The 16,393-nt window shown below is 34.8% G+C and overlaps 2 protein-coding genes across 4 annotated transcripts in view; one reads left to right on the top strand and one right to left on the bottom strand.

Annotated features, from left to right (window-relative positions):
• The first annotated feature begins 1,279 nt into the window (after positions 1-1,279).
• Positions 1,280-6,978, top strand: LOC112514035 (kinetochore protein spc25). Of its 3 annotated transcripts, none has more exons than XM_025120322.1 (8): positions 1,280-1,494; positions 2,016-2,081; positions 2,884-3,030; positions 4,015-4,128; positions 4,202-4,291; positions 4,601-4,720; positions 5,089-5,315; positions 6,645-6,978. In XM_025120322.1, exons 1-8 carry the CDS (start codon positions 1,314-1,316, stop codon positions 6,654-6,656), a joined length of 957 nt encoding a protein of 318 aa, XP_024976090.1. In that variant the 5' UTR covers positions 1,280-1,313; the 3' UTR covers positions 6,657-6,978. The 3 variants fall into 3 exon arrangements, with proteins under 3 accessions (XP_024976090.1, XP_024976089.1, XP_024976091.1); XM_025120321.1 differs by having other exon boundaries at positions 5,080-5,315; XM_025120323.1 differs by lacking the exon at positions 1,280-1,494 and having other exon boundaries at positions 1,517-2,081; positions 5,080-5,315.
• Positions 6,979-10,641: 3,663 nt separating this feature from the next.
• The window catches only part of LOC112514000 (lysM domain receptor-like kinase 3), a 7,230-nt gene continuing 1,478 nt past the window's right edge, over positions 10,642-16,393 (bottom strand). The window contains exons 2-10 of the mRNA XM_025120273.1: positions 15,872-16,069; positions 15,371-15,513; positions 14,750-14,839; positions 14,346-14,451; positions 13,837-13,988; positions 12,715-12,812; positions 12,427-12,565; positions 11,842-11,940; positions 10,642-10,806 (exon numbers count right to left, since the gene is read on the bottom strand). Of these exons, the coding sequence (XP_024976041.1) occupies positions 10,642-10,806; positions 11,842-11,940; positions 12,427-12,565; positions 12,715-12,812; positions 13,837-13,988; positions 14,346-14,451; positions 14,750-14,839; positions 15,371-15,513; positions 15,872-16,069 (1,190 nt within the window). The remainder of the gene's footprint in view (positions 10,807-11,841; positions 11,941-12,426; positions 12,566-12,714; positions 12,813-13,836; positions 13,989-14,345; positions 14,452-14,749; positions 14,840-15,370; positions 15,514-15,871; positions 16,070-16,393) is intronic.

Here is a 16,393-nt window from a genome sequence, read left to right as displayed (position 1 = left end):
TTAATATTTATTAATATTTGTAATATTTAAATTTTATTAATATTTATCTATAATTAACAATACTAAATAATAATTAATATTAATGAGAGTTATAATTGACAAAAGTGACAATAATCTACCAAAATGTTATTCCAAGTAGCGTTTCAATAAGCTAGCTTATATGCATCCAAACATGTACCCTGAAAATAAGTTAGCTTTATAAGTTTGTTTATTTTTGTCAAACAATGCCTAAGAAGTCGGATTACTTAGGTACCGCTCAGCCAAAAACGTTATGGTTCTCTGTTCCTCTCTTCTCACGTATCTCTATCATAAAGTGTGGTTCATCAGGTTATCAGTGAAGGTACTACCAGTGTCAGGTGTCGTATACGGTGATTATCGGTGAGAGGATGTGGTAAACAAACATGAATTGTGATGCATGAGTCATACCGTGTAAGGGTATTATAGTCATTACATTCTCTTGCAACCAACGTTGAGGCTTGCTTTTTTATTTAAGGACTCCACCTGTAAAACAAAAACGTTAATATTAACTTATTGAGAACTTGGCTGTTATTCAATGTATTTATGACAACCTTTTCAAAAAAACCCTAAATTTGACAAGTACTGTTTAAATTTTTTATACCTCTGTATAAAACATGGGTTTCTTCATACGTAACATTAAATACATATCTTGAAGTAAGGGAAGGAAAACAAACGCAACATGTTTTTTAACAAAACAAATCTTAATTACCAGTCGACAGTCGTATGTTGGATACGATGATGATTTATACTGTATACTAGACATACATTGCATCATACATGTGATAAAGGCATAAGATACATATCAAAAATTCGTTAAAAGTCTTTACGAGGCATAGAAGATAAATATGAACTGTTTATATGGAACTACAGAAGAGGAAAAGGGGAAAGACACTGATATATCAATTACAGATCAAACAATGAGACCTTCAAGCTCGAAAAACACAAGGTGTCAAAGTAGTCATACTGATGATCTCTTTACGCAGTTTGTGTACGTAAATATGAATGTATGTACATTTTATAAAACACATTTTTTGGCAATGGCATAACTATATTACCTAAAAGATTATAAGAAAGGGGGGTAAAAGTTGGTTAAAAACAAAGTTTGTGGTCTTATTTGCACAAGACAGAATCCAAGGGGGGAAATAGGATATTGTCAAAAAGTATAAGGGGTTTTATAGCAAATATTTATTTTGAAAAATAAATAAAGGAAAACGGCGGGATCTGCTACTTTTGGGAGTGCACAATTTCAAAGTTCATATATCATCATCACACGCAGAACCAACACAGAATTGCAGATGACGATGCACAGGGGAAGAGTAGGAGATCGTGAAGTCAGGGGTAAAATGGCGGAACTCAGATTGGTTTCCGATAAAGAAATTGAGATTCAGCAGCAGAGGATGGAATCCGCTGCTATATCGTTCCGTAAATCTCTTCAGTCAATCAAGTCTAGCGCTCAGGAAACTGTATCAAATCAAGGTATATTTAGTTTTTAGAAATCTTAAATCGAGCGAAAGGTTGAGCCTTTTCGTGTGGTTTATGTGATTTGGTGTAAGATTCTAAAGGTTAATTCAGCTTAAAAGCTAGGGTTTTGCGAGTCATAGCATACTTGTTAATTACCATCATACAAATCCTAATCGTGGATTGATATTCTGTAAATTGGTAATTAGAGATATGTAATTGTTCTTTTGCAGTCAAACATAGTACATTTGAGGTTCACAATGGATATACTTGTTGCAAATTTAATACCAACATTATCTATCTGTAGCGTGGATGTTCTGCAACTGTGGGTTGTGTTTGAGGCAAATTTAATGCCTCAGTTGACGAAGTTGACCAGTTGCAATCTCATAAATTCTGAACTCTGCAAATTTTGGAAAGTGTCCTCTAGTTTTAGAAGGGAGTGGGGTCTCTTTATCTTAGATTGCTAGGAGTGTGTACATGATAAAATTAGTTGAGCAAATACAAACAAATGAAGCTGATATTTGATGTGGTTATTTCAGAGAAGATAGGAAAGCTCAAAGCTCAATTGAGGGCTGCGGAGGATGATTTGGTGAAAGCTCTTTCAGGTATTCTCTCATTTTATTAACAGTGCTATGATTTTTTCCATCACGTTATGTATTTATGTGTATCATGGAGCAAAATGATGGGTGGGCTAATGTTAAAAAATTAAACTGAATCTCTTTAGTGACATTGCAAGGAACCATTTTATGTTCAGACTTACGGAGGTCATTTACTTTGCATACTATTTTCAACTAAGATGGTTTATGTACTATGTAGTATCATGAAACTGTAAGATCATACAATAAGATTGGAGAAATTTAACCTTCCCTTAAAGTCCCAGACCTGTACTCAAGTAGGTGCACTCATGTAATCAGGTCGTTCAGCTTTGGTTGTGGTGAACTTACGATCTAAATTGCAACTCGAAGGTGCTTGTAAATAATATATCTATGGTCTGAGTCTCTGAGATAATCATAACTCCCTTCTTCCTGTGATTATTGCCCCTCCTAAACGGGTTTCCCACATCCCTTCTGCATATTGTTGATTATTGTTCCTTTACATCTTCATCCCTTTTCTTGACAATAGATGGACTAAAATGCCGCATGGGGTTTTCAGCTGTGTATCTAACAACTGACCGCTTTATTCAAAAGTTGAGGCTATGATAGCTGATGTATTAGTATTCTGATTTAAGTGGGGTTGCTTAGTTTAGGATGGAGGGAGTAAACGACAGTTTTCAAGTCATTCAGAGCCAGTTCTTTTAGCTTTTTATCGTCATCTAGATGTACTTGCTAATTTGTTCTTTGCTTCAACATAAAAAGCAACACAAGTTCCAGCAAGTTATATTTTTTCTGTTTGCTAATGGATGTGTAGTAAAGACCCGGAAAGAAGCAAAAAAGATGGCGATAGCAGATTCCATTTCTGCCACAAAAGCTAGAATCGAAGAACATAAGAAAATTGTGGCTGATCAAAGGGCCAGAAAGGATGAATATGCAGAAATCATATCACACCAGTGTGAAGGTATTTCTTTTGTATTCTGTAATGCCGAGGCTCATTATTGTTCATTTGCTACGAGAGTTTCTACATTACTTTCAGTGGGGGTATTGATGGGTTATGTGAATCTGATTCTACTAACAAATGTTCAATGTTCAGTTTGGGACGGATCCAATTTTCAACCAGAACTGAACTGGTATCAACTATCAGTCCAGTTTTTTGCTTTCATCCTTCGGTTTGGTTGGGTTTTGAACCAATGGACAACCCTAACCAAGACCAACTGCTTCCTGCATATTTAAGGTTTTTTATCAATGATCATGAGAAACATATGATATGTATCTAAAGCTTTTTGTTAAAGGATCATAAAAAAGATTTGCAATTCAATCTGGATGATAAAACATCCTATGAACCAGATGAATCCATCATTTCGTTAGAAGAGCAATGTCTAGTGGCTGGTACAGTGGTACCAGAAGCATTTCTTGTTCTATGTGGGTCACTAAGCCTTGTGCTTTTTAGGTTGGTAGGTAAATATAGCATGACCTTAGCCTGATTTTGTTAAAGAAATCTTGCAAAGCATAACTCGACAGTTCCATTGTCTGATAAGGAGTGATCCTTATGGTTTCCAGCTCTTGTCTCTATTTAGTTTTTCATATAATCTTGTATCATAATGGAGCGATGATTTCATTTGCGATCTTTTTTTTTTGAAGTATATAATATTTATATACGGCAAATGCAACAAATAAACTCACACACCCTCCTCACCTATGGTGAGGTTTGAACCCCTGACCTCCTAGAAGGCCAAGGGCTACGATACCGCTAGGCCAAAGGCCCTTTGGTTCATTTGCGATCTTTATGTGACAATTTACACTTTGCATGAAATGATGAGATATTTACATATTGTGGTAGCTCATCCCCAACCCTCTCCTCGCCACATGGTTCATTTCCTAATAAAAAGTGACATCCTTGATGTCTGGTTGTCTCATGTCTGCTTTGCCTTTTCTTTGGTTGAAGTTCTGGAAGAATGCGAGAAAAAGCATAATCAGGATGCAGAACTCAGAGAAGAAATAGGAGAGGCGATTTCTTGGTACAATAGGGTGCTTGGCTTCAGAATTGAAAGGGGACGTGGTACATAACTTACTTGAAATGACTAGTTATTGCCTGGAAAGAATTTATCTTACTTCTGATATTATTCTTTCAGGAATAAAATTTATATTCACCAACATAAATCCGAGGAATTCTAAGGAAGAGTATTACTTCACCATCCGCCTTGAGAACGATAATTACTATTGTAAGTAACGCATGTACTCCCTCCATCCCAAATAAGTGTCCACATTTCTATTTTAGTTTATCCCAAAATAAGTGCCACTTTCAAAAGTAATTGCCTACTTTCCGATTCTACCGTTAGTTATGAGATAGAGATATTCACTACTCCCTCTATTATTAAGGGTTGTAATTTAGTTGATTAAAAAGTGTCATTAATATGCTTTTTCATTGTTGACATATATTTTAGGATGGAGGAAGTATTATCTTGCTTGCTTATTTTTAGCTTGATGAAGTTATACTGACAATGTTTTGCTTCCTTGCTTTATGTGTTCAGTGCTTGATTGTCATCCACACGTGAGCGAGGCCAAAAAATTGATCCAGGAATTAAATATTACTAACGGCTTGTATAATTTTGTCAGAACTATGAGAACCAAATTTCAAGAAGTTTCAGCAGGTTGTCCTGGCCTGATCTCTTGCATTCCCTACATTTTACACTTTCTGTTTTAAGTATGGCTCGTTATCGAAGGGTTGGGTTCCGGCGAGAATGGAAGTTATAGTGAGAAGGGTAAGAAGGGATCTCCACCCTTGGATCAATCCTAATTGAAGAGAACCACTAGATCAACACTAATGGTATACACTAGATCAATTCCCTTCTAAAGCGCAATTCATGGGCTATTTTGGGATTTAAAGTGATCAAGGGTCCAAAATCCCTTCTTACACTTCTCACCTATACTCCTATTCTCACACGATCCTTCATACGTTGTCGAATGCTTGTCACTTGCGCTTATGTTGTAATATAGTGTTTATGCATAGTTGTTGCAGGAAGTTTACCCGAAATTGCATTTCATTTTCAAGAACCTTCTATCGTAACCATGTCTGCCCCACTCTCTTCAGTCTCCACTGACAGTGGAAGTGGATCTCCTGTAGAGGAGGATCACCCTAGACAAGCTAACAGAGTTCTCCGGAAAGCTAGGCATCTTCAAGGGGGACAATTGTCAATTCTGTCACCTGGATCTGCTTCATCTCTACGCCGATCCCAACGGTTTAAGGTACATTTAGTATATAGAGACTAGAGAGTAGCAAATAAACAATTTTAGAAATATGCAACTATTACACCTTTTAATTGACTAAATGGCAATTTTACCCTTAATAATAAAGGGAGTAACGAATTTCTAATCTCTTAATTAAGGGTAAAACTGGAAAATAGGCATTTGCTTTTGAAATGGACCCTTATTTTGGGACAAATTAAAATTGAATGTGGAAACTTATTTTGGGACGGAGCAATTACAGAGTAGAGACATTTCTTAATAGTCCTCCATGACGTGAAATGTAAAGGGTTTGACTAGATATTGTGTGATTATTTGTCAAATGCTACGCCTTTAATAATGACAAAGTAGGAGAATATTGTTGAACCAATCAGTATATGCAATGTTTTGTGTCAATCACAATTGGCAACCCGGTAATTGTGACTCTAGAACTTCCCAAAAAATGAATACATTGCACTTCCTATAGCAGGGACATCCTGGAATAGAACGTAAAGCTGATCCTATGAGGGTTATTTAGGAGAATAGCGGATATTTAGGAGAATGTTCCACAAGTGGGCATGCATTTTTTAACTTATTAATGGCCCTCCGCAAGTTGAAGAATGGTTATTAGCGGAGGTGGTGACTTTTTGAAATCTTGGGAGAGAAATGGCTGATAGGTAAATTTGGTCGGCTGAAATGGCTATTTGTGCCATTTTCCTTTCATCGTCTTCACTTTAGTGGTGTTTCAATAATGAGTTGTTCATCACTCCCATGATAATTTCAACATATGATTTGGTGCTTAGTTTTATGCAAGTATTTGATCCTTTGTTAGACATCTTAAATATCCTCAAATAGATATAAAATAAAGGGATGTTGTTGACAAAATGCTATTAACTTATTTGTAATAATGAAAATGGTGAAGTTGGTAATTTAACTTGAAAACTTCCCAAAAAATCAAATGTTGTAATTTTAATTTGGACACTCCAAAAAGGAAATAGTAGCATTTCATAGGAAGGGAGGAGTATTGTGTAGCACCTTTTCTTGAACTGTAAAAGGCAAGGGGATTTGAAGTACTTTAACACTTGGTTTACATTGTAAGGGTGTGTTTAGTAGGCATGTGAAATAATTGTGGAAGGTTTTAGGGTTTTAATTTGACATGGGTAATTTAGTAATTTACTAAACTTGTCCCATCTCCTTGATTTTTGTTCCACCATTTTTGTTCCACCCAGTCATGTTCTGTCCCAGTCTAATTGTTGCACCAAACATGGGACAATAAATTTTTGTTTTGTCTTGTTCTGTACTATCATGCGTACCAAATGCACCCAAACTGATCAACCACATTTTATGTCGCAGGTAAAGAAATGAAGGTGTAGCTTGCGGTTCCGTCATTACAATCTCATACGCCTTTTCTTATGTGGATTAGCTCAACAATATCTTATAACTTTCGGAGTGCTCTGTGTTAGTGGCAAAATCTCTTGTTTGCTTGCAATTAAGAATCTATCCAAGGATACAACGAGTGGACTACGGCAATCTTGAGCGATCAACTTCATTGGATGTATGCAATGATACCGTGTGAGCCGAATTCTCCTTGTTTCAAATGATGCCGTTTTATAAACAGTTATATTATGCAATACAATGCATTGCTTTCACCACTCTTAAGTCAATGTGTATATATATTCTAGTTTAAAACCTTTTCTCATCAGATTTAGCTGTTTGTGCAGACTGCAGTCTTCAATTTGCTGCATGTCTAATGGGAGAAAAGGGCAGAACAGTCATTTCACCTTCCCTTTACTCCAGGGGTGTCTTGGTGTCTCCTTAACAAAGGCATGACTCATACCCTAAAGCATCTTCCATGACATGTATTCTTTTTTAAGGATATAATATCTTATATACGGTAAATACTCACACATTTCTCACCATTGGTGAACCTCCTAGGAAACTAGGTTTAACCGGTAACCTAGGTACTGTTGGACCAATGACTCATTGGTCCAAGCCATGCACTTTCTAGTAATGTTGGAGTACCACATCGGATAGACTTTGACCATTTTTCAAGCACATGGGGTTGACTATGATGAGACATTTTCTTCGATGGCTATATGTTGGAACCTCTCCTTTCTCCTCTAGAGCTCTTTTGGACAGTGATATGGGGGTTTCACATATTCTCTCCTTTAGGGAATCGACATTCTGGCTAGCACCCTCTCAACACCTTGGGACAATCTGTGTCCATCTAACCCTCCATTGGAGGAGGCGTGTTGGCGTACATCCGCTACACTTGGACTATTCCTCAAATCCATGGGGTTAATTATAATGAGATTTTTCCCCGTGGCTATATGTTGGAACCTCCTATTTTTCTTCAAGGGCTCTTTTGTAGAGTAATACGGGGGTTCCGACATATTCTCACAAGTAACTTCTCTCATTTTTTTTTTATGGTTAGATGAGAATAATCTTTTGACACGTTTAAAAAAAACATGATTCTTAACAAAATAACGTTTCTTCCTAATACAAAAATCATCAAAATATGTCAGAAAGTTATGTATTTAAAAGATCATGTTAGAGGTTATATTCTTCTAAATGAGTAAATGACCATGGAAAATAACATGATCACAGCTTAACTGTGGCATCTTGTCTAAGTGCACATGACAACATATATCCACTCGAAAGTAGATAAGAAGACATGTCTTCCATCCCAAAAGGTTGAACGAATAAGTTGTCAAGTTCATTAAATAAAAAAACAAATATGGTTTTGATTTCTATGATTTGTTTAGTGGAATTGCTGTTTATTGAATCGAATATCTTGAAACTTCATATCAAACTTTGCATCGAAATTTATCGCCAAGAATCTTGTGGTTTTTTTGAAGTATGTAATATTTATATATGGCAAAATAGAGCAAATAAACTCACACACTTTCTCATCTTTGGGAAGGGGTGAACCCCTGATTTGTTAAGAGGCTAAAGACTCACATATCGCTAGGTTAAAGGTCTTTTAAAGAATCTTGTGTTTTTAACTCATTCACATATGGAATTTATAAGAATAAGACAATAATTTAGTACTAAAAGTATGCTTTTACAAATGTAGCCGGATACATTTTGATTATGTATGATTGTAAGTTATTATCATTTTTATTTTATTCAAACTAAAATATTTTAATTTGTTTTTTTTATGAAAAATTACATTATTTTTAAGGACTAACTGCATGAAAAAAATAACGTACTTTAACTTGATTTTTATTTTGAGTAACGTACTTTCAAAACTTTCATTTTGATAACTAAGATGTAAAAAAATTCATGTCACTAACCACGTCAACAAATAATACTGAGTTGGATACCACTTCACTCGCCACATCAACATGATAACCGGTCAATGTTTCAACCGGTTACCCGGGTACTTAAATGTTTAAAACTTTACATCTTAGAAATCAAAATGGAAGTTTCGAAAGTAAGTTACTCAAAATATGAATCAAGTTAAAAATTCTTTATTTTTTCATGCAATTTGCCCTATTTTTAGTTACAAGTTTGCAATAAAATTTTAGGAAAAAGCATGAAAAAACCCAATGGATATTCTATTTCAAATAAATAAGTCTTTAAATCTTTTTTGAACAAACCGTAAAATTGAAAAAAGCCCAAAGGATCTTTTAATGTTTTGAACTTTTGATCGATTAAGTCACTAAACATTTGTTTTGAATAGATAAAATTGTTATACTTATAAAACAAAAGAATATACAATTTTTTCTCCATGGATCAACAAATTACAAACCAGTAATAAAGTACAATGAACCAATAAAACAAATTACAAGCTAGCAGTAAAGAAATGACTAATAATAGTGATATATTTCTTGCGTTTTTATTTTGTGTTAGAAGTGTGAAGATTTATTTTGCTCAGAAGTTTCAAGTATAAAAAAGTGGTCTCACGGCTCTTACAAAAAACATGATGGTCTCACGTTATCCAAGTCTATGTATATATGTATATATATATAGGGTATATTTCTTTTACAACCTTGTATATTTGTACAACATTTGCAACCCAATTAATTGAGATATTTATAGAAATGATTGGAGTTCATTTATTATGATTTGAATATTTATGGAACATGAATAGAGTTTATTAATTATGATTAATAATTTATATAGGTGGAGGTTCAAACGAGAACCCCTGTGATTTACGAGAATGCGAGAACAACACAATAACCTCAAACTTTTTTAATTAATAAATTAACTTTTATTATATATAAATAATTTAATAGGGACAATAATGTAATTAAGTAATTTTTATAATTTTTATTTTATTTTAATTAATCATAATTATCTTTGCACGTTCCTAGTTTTACTCTTGGTAGTTATCTTCTTCTTCTTCTCGTTAACATCTTTTCTTCATATCACACCTCTATCACATAAGTATCACACTCATATCATATGATTATCACACCCATATTATATGATTACACCAAAATTTTAACTTGTCAACCAAAACGATAACCCAAGTGATGTATAACAGTGATTATCACACCCTTATCACATGATTATCACACCCAAATCACATGATGACACCAAAATTTTAACTTATCAACAAAAACGTTAACCCAAGTGATGTATAATGGTGATTATCACACTCATATCACATGATTATCACACCTCTATCACATGATTACACTAAAATTTTAACTTATTAACCAAAACGATAACCCAAGTGATGTATAATGGTGATTATCACACCCCTATCACATGATTATCACACCTATATCACATGATTATCACACCTAGTATAATCCTAACCTATTTCGTAACCGTTTTACTAGATAATGATAATAATAAGTGTTTAAAAGATAATGATCGTGTTTAAAAGATTTGATGATATTATTTCCATTATTACCCTTTTAATTTTAAATTTTTTTGAATCTTTTTAAATTTAAATTTAAATTTTAAAAATCTTTTAATTTTATTTTTTATCACAATATGAGGTTATTAGGTTGTTTTTGCGTTCTCGTAAATCACAGGGGTTCTCGTTTGAACCCTTCCCTATATATATATATATATATATATATATATATATATATATATAATTGAAACTATAAGATTCCTTTTCCCTTTTCTTTTTCCTGTAATTTTCCCATGAACTTTTTTCCCGCTAATAACATATTGAAAGAACCCGTTTCGATCTTCTACAAGATGCATCAGCATCTTCATTTACTATCACTATGTATAACAGTTCCATTTCAGATTTTTCTGTTGTATATCGATATTGCTGAATTTTGGATCTAAATACACTGATTCATTACTTTCAATCATCTCCTTCCCATTTGCATACTACGATTTAAGGTTTTCTTATATTCTCACAAATTGAATCAAAATGATTTCATCTTCCATTGAACAATCCACTGAAAACCTGGCTCGTCCCACCCAGTGATGCTTCCCATTCTATCGACGCCATCACTATTTGGGCCAAAATTGAGACAACCTCGCGCATCTCTGGTCTATTAGCCGGATCTTCGCTCAAACACAGGAAAGACGTTTCTGCCATCTGCGAAGAAGGAGGTAAAAGCTTCTCTTATTATAAATAGATCAACAAGTATACTGGAAATTGCTTATTTGTTTGGCTATTAGATATTTGAATGCTATAACCATTTGTTGGTTCAGACATCTAGTTGTGATTTTACTGAAATCTTATATAATTGGATTCATCAGAGAATATAGGGTTGATAGTTAAGCTATATGACGTGTTTGGAGGTGTGGAGTGCACACTCGTGTAATCTAACTAGAACCCGAGATGGATAGATGGTTCCATACGGGGTTCAAGGGGGACGCACCCGTTGTGGGGTCCTAGGGGCAGCTTTTGACTGTCCTAAGTGAAATTCTGAAGTCTTTGAGTTCCTCTCAGATCTCCTCAGAGGCCTATGAGGGGTTTTCCATTAAGTTTTCTATGAATAAAGCTGGGATTAATCAGTCCGTATAGATTGGAAAGGTTTTTCATTAGGAAAGTTTTTTTCATAGATGGAAGGAGCTTGTTTTTTAATTGGAAGGGATGAGTTTGGAAAAACTTAGAATTTCTGCATAAAGCTTCCCCTAGAAGCTTCTGACTATGAGGAAGTTTTTGACGATACAGAAGCTCCAGCCTTCTGATCCGTGTAAGCCGTTTGTAGTTGTTGTGCAGTTAACCATCCACTAATTACTCCAATAGTCATTGCTATTTAATGGGGAGTTATTCTCTCCTTTAATATATGAGTGCTTACGATTATCTAGGTTCATGAGGGAACGATTTCTGCCAAAATCGTGACCGAAAAAATTGAGATTATCCTCGAGTTAGTTTCGTGATACCCTAACAGATTTGGGTCGAAATATAACTCAAGGAAAGAGAGCTCTCACGCGATCTCAGTTTTTACCCAAGCTATTTTACTCACAGTTTCTCTATATTTTTTGAATTCCTCCAACACCACCTTTTAATTAAGGCTCCTTGTTTCTCTATTTCAATGGGTGTTGGTAGCAACTCCATTTTTTGAGTGAGGAACCTTGCATATTTAGTGTGTTTAGATGGATAACAAAACTTCATTCTACCAACCTTGTTGATTTCTTCTATTGGGTAGCTTCCTTTCAAATTGTTGTCAATTTGAGCTTCCAAGGCTTCTGCCGAATCTTGATGTTGGAATATTACACGAATCTGGTCATTTTGGTAGAGAAAATGGTTAACTAGATCATCACATAGTAAACTAGAACTTCAGGAATGATCCCTTTTAACCATTAGACCATCTCCACTCGTATGCACCATTTCTTGCATCACAATAGTGTAAAATTTGGTGTAAAAGAACAGGACACCAAAATGATGTAATAATTGGTGTTGGATTTGGAGTGAATTGGTGTAAAAATAGGATTTGGTGTTTGGTTGGAGATGCCTTTATTTGAGCAAATAGCAACCCTAACCGCCCCCTAGGAACCACATGTGAGGAGGCATTTCAGAGCTGACTCACTGGCTGAGGCTAGTGGAGGGGGTTCAAGTTTGTCTCCACAGGATTCAAACTTGAACCTGTTGTATATATATATATATATATATATATATATATATATATATATGAGCAAAGTCACTCTGCCCCTTTGTCAACCGAGCTACATGCTCGAGGGCTGAAGATGCCCTTAATATTAGACTTACCACTGAAACTAGTGTCTTGAGCCTGGCCGGGTCCTGCTTATCACGTGCAAGTGCTCGTTGACCTGTTATCAACTCTGCTAGAACCACACCGAAAGCAAAAACATCAGTTTTTGATGTGGTTTGCATTTCGCTTATTGACCTTGCAAAAGCAAATTAAAGAGGAAGTCATGATAATGATCATCGATTCATACCCAGTTGGAGTTTTACTAAATTTATGAGCAACAAATCAAATCTTTTGTAGTAATCATTAGATATACGCATATCATCAAGTCAAAGTGTCAAACATACTCGGGAGCTAGATAACCAGGTGTACCCACAACTCTAGTAGCTACGAAATCGTCCTCATTTGCTCGTTCAACGAATTTGGTCAGTCCAAAATCCGCAACCTACAACAACACCCTAGCACTGTTGGTTGAAATTCGACCATCATATGATCTTGAACATCTTCTTCTTCCAAATTATGAAATTCTAATGATGGAGAAGAAATAAAAAGGCGATTTTATGTTGACAGATTTTAATATTTCTAACAAATCGGGCTATTATCTTGGTAGAGATTCCTACAAAAACGGGTTTTATAGGATTCCAAATATGTCTAAATGTCCCAATAGACTTGCTTTATAGGATTGTAAGACCAAACAATTGTGCGTTTTATGTAATGGTGTTACAGTGTCAGTAAGTTGATAGAACGTTTCTTGGTGTCTTAAAGAGCATCTTCAACAACTATGCGATAATTTTTTAGACATAGAGTAGCAAAAGTTAAAATTCACTAAAGTAATTACACCCAACTTCAACAACTACTCTGTTTTAGCAATTCTATCATTAACTATATTATTAAAATATTTAATACTTTAATAAAAACATTATTTCTCTCCTAAACACTTAATTTCAATATCTCCTATTGGTGAGAAAGAATTACATATTATTTCTCTCTTTTAAATATGAAATTTTAGAGATTTCTCCAATATTGATGAGAAAGAATTAAATATTATTCTCTCTTAAATATGAAGCCTTAGAGATTTCTCCAATTTGGAGATTTCTACCCTCTCTCTCTTCTTTTCTTTATTTTAGTATATATTATGCATGGTTGGTGCAAAAATACACCCTAGATCTCCAAAATCTCTATTTTAGCATAGTGGAGATGCTCTAATAAGTATTTTAGTACACTTTTGAAATAAAGTGTCTTATTAGTCTTTTTATATGATATTAGTTGAAAAAGTGTCTTTTATAAGTGTTCTATAAAAAGATGTGTTCATAGGACCCTTCTTAGAAATGTCCTATTGAAAATTTAATAGGACACTTTATTAATAAGTGTCCTAAAAGACTTGTTAGGATGCCCAAATGCGCTCTTTTAAACACGGTTTTGTTGTAGTTGAAGTTGTATTTTAGTCGGAAATGCTTTTTCGAAAGTACCTTTGCTTTGAGTCCCAAATCAAGAAGTATATTACTTGTCTTAATATCTCGATGAACATAGCGTGCCTTTGTATGATCATGAATGTACTCGATTCCCCTTGCAGCATCAAGTGCAATACTTGCTCTAGCAGTCCACGAAAGCGGTTGGTGACCTGATACCGTCTGCTTTTAGAATCTTTAACATTCGAATCAATCATATCTGTTAATGGCCATGTTTAGCAACCATATACTAGCTTATTGAAAAAACCTGGTTTGATTTGCCTTAAGCTAGCTTTTTGAAAAGCTACTTCAAGTAGTGTTTCAACAAGCTTCCAGTGCTTTTTTCAACTTTTCTTTTTCCAATTATGCCCCTTATATGTTTCCAATTATTTTTCAGCATGTCCATTAATGTCATTTTACTTTGTCATCTAACTAGCTTTTACCAAACACGAATAGTTTCTCAGCTAACAACTAGCTTGTCATCTAGTTTGTCAAACATAGACTATATAAACGAGTCACCGGGAAATTACCTTTTAGTAAAGGATCCTGAAGATGGTCGCTAAGTGTTCCATTCGGGACGTATTCATATACCAAATATAGATGGTTGTCACCGCTTGCATATCCTAGTAGTTGCACCTAGAGAGTAAAGAGAAAGTTGGATCATAATTATCACTTTTATCGCCGTTAGGAGCTCAGTTGGCAAAGGGGCGGAGCGACTTTGCTCAAATACACAAAAGATACAAGTTCGAATCATACGAGTGATGGGCTTGCACCCCTCCACTAGCCTCATCCATTGACCCGGTTCCGAAATGCCCCCACATGTGGTTCCTAGGGGGCGGGTTCCGTGTAGGGCCGATCGGGGTTGTTGGTAATCAAGTTTTGCTCAAATAATTATCACTTTTTATTGTTTCATTTTCTATTATAAACTTCTCACCACATTATTATGATGAATCCTGCAAAGAACCTTGAGCTCTGCAAAGAACTCCTTTGACTTGTTAGATCTCATCTTCTTTATTGCAGCATCCTGTTAGACATGTAAATCAGCAATGATGTTAGATTATTGTGAAAGGGGTAAGTTCATTCAGGAACTGTAGAGATTTTGGGAATCGTGAAAATCAATTATTCATGATGAATATACCTAAATATTATTCATTATGAATATTATATTTTTACATTATTCATGGTATTCATTATGAAAATAATTTTCATTATTCATGACATTCATGAATAGTTGGTTTTCACGGTCTTCAAAATATTTATGGTTCTCAAATGAAACTGCCAGCTGCCCCTAGTGTTAGACCAGTGTGAAAGGGTTAAGTTCATTCATGAACCATAAATATTTTGAGAACCTTGAGAATGAACTATTCATGATGAATATGCCTAAATATTCATTATGTATATTTTGCATTTCCTTATTTCATATGATATTCATCATCAATGATTTATGAATAGTTGGTTTTCACGGTTCTCAAAATATTTATGGTTCTCAAATGAACCTGCCGCTGCCCCTGGTGCATAAAAGAAGTTAAAGATTGTGTTATTAGACTTGCCATACCCTTTTTCTTATTATGCCAAAGTACACACTACCGTATCCACCTTCGCCTATTTTCCTGGTTTCATCAAAACTATTTGTAGCCAGCTCGATCTCCTCCAGACTAATAATAACTGGTTTTTCAGACTCGATATTTGATGCTGCCTCTGCATACCATTACATATAATCATACTTTGTTGCTTGTTTCGAGAGTTACTAAAGCTATGTTTGGCAAACGTGTAGGCTAATAAGCTGATAAACTAACTATTTTTGATAAAAACTAGTTGATAAGTCAGATGACAATATAAAATAATCTAGAAGGACACGTTGAAAATTTTGATGGAAAAAATATAAGGGCCATAATTGAGAAAAAAGAAGCGGAAAAAAACCCATGGAGATTATTGAAACGTTGTTTGAAATAACTTTTCAAAAAGTTAGCTTATGGCTAACCAAACGGGCTTTTTCAATAAGATCAAAAAATAAGCGAGCTTATAGTTGGCAAAAATGGCTTAACATTCAACTGACCTTCCATGTCCATATTCAGAAAATGATTTTCCAGGGTCGTTTTCTCAGCGTTTAGACTCTTTCTGAAGGATTTCGATTCATCTTTCTTGGTTCTTTGAGCCCTTCTTTTTCTAAGAAGAAACAAGACCAAGAAAGCCACCATAAGCAGAACCAGAGCCGATACTACACTTAAGATTAGCGTCCAAGTCTTCATCCTCCCTGCTATCCACAATAAAACCAAATGAAACGGACTCAGTAAATCCCACATAGAGGTGTATATATATATATATATATATATATATGGTTGGGGTATGGGGAAAACCATAAAAAAATGTAATTCTGAGGTAACAGCCGGATAACCATTCATTTGTTCGGTATGCACATGTCTGTATGCATGTATGCATAAAATGCACACGTGCCCAAAAACATCTTCAATTACTTTTATGCACATGTGCATACTAGACGAATGTATGGCTACCGGGATGTTTTTCAATTTTCTATTGTTTTGTGGTTTTATGCGTACCTGAGTCTATATATGTGTAT

This window comes from Cynara cardunculus (assembly GCF_001531365.2).
Source record: "Cynara cardunculus var. scolymus isolate 2C chromosome LG 6, CcrdV1, whole genome shotgun sequence".
NCBI lineage: Eukaryota > Viridiplantae > Streptophyta > Magnoliopsida > Asterales > Asteraceae > Cynara > Cynara cardunculus.
Note: the sequence above shows the minus strand (reverse complement) of the source record. Positions and strands in the feature narration are given on the sequence as shown.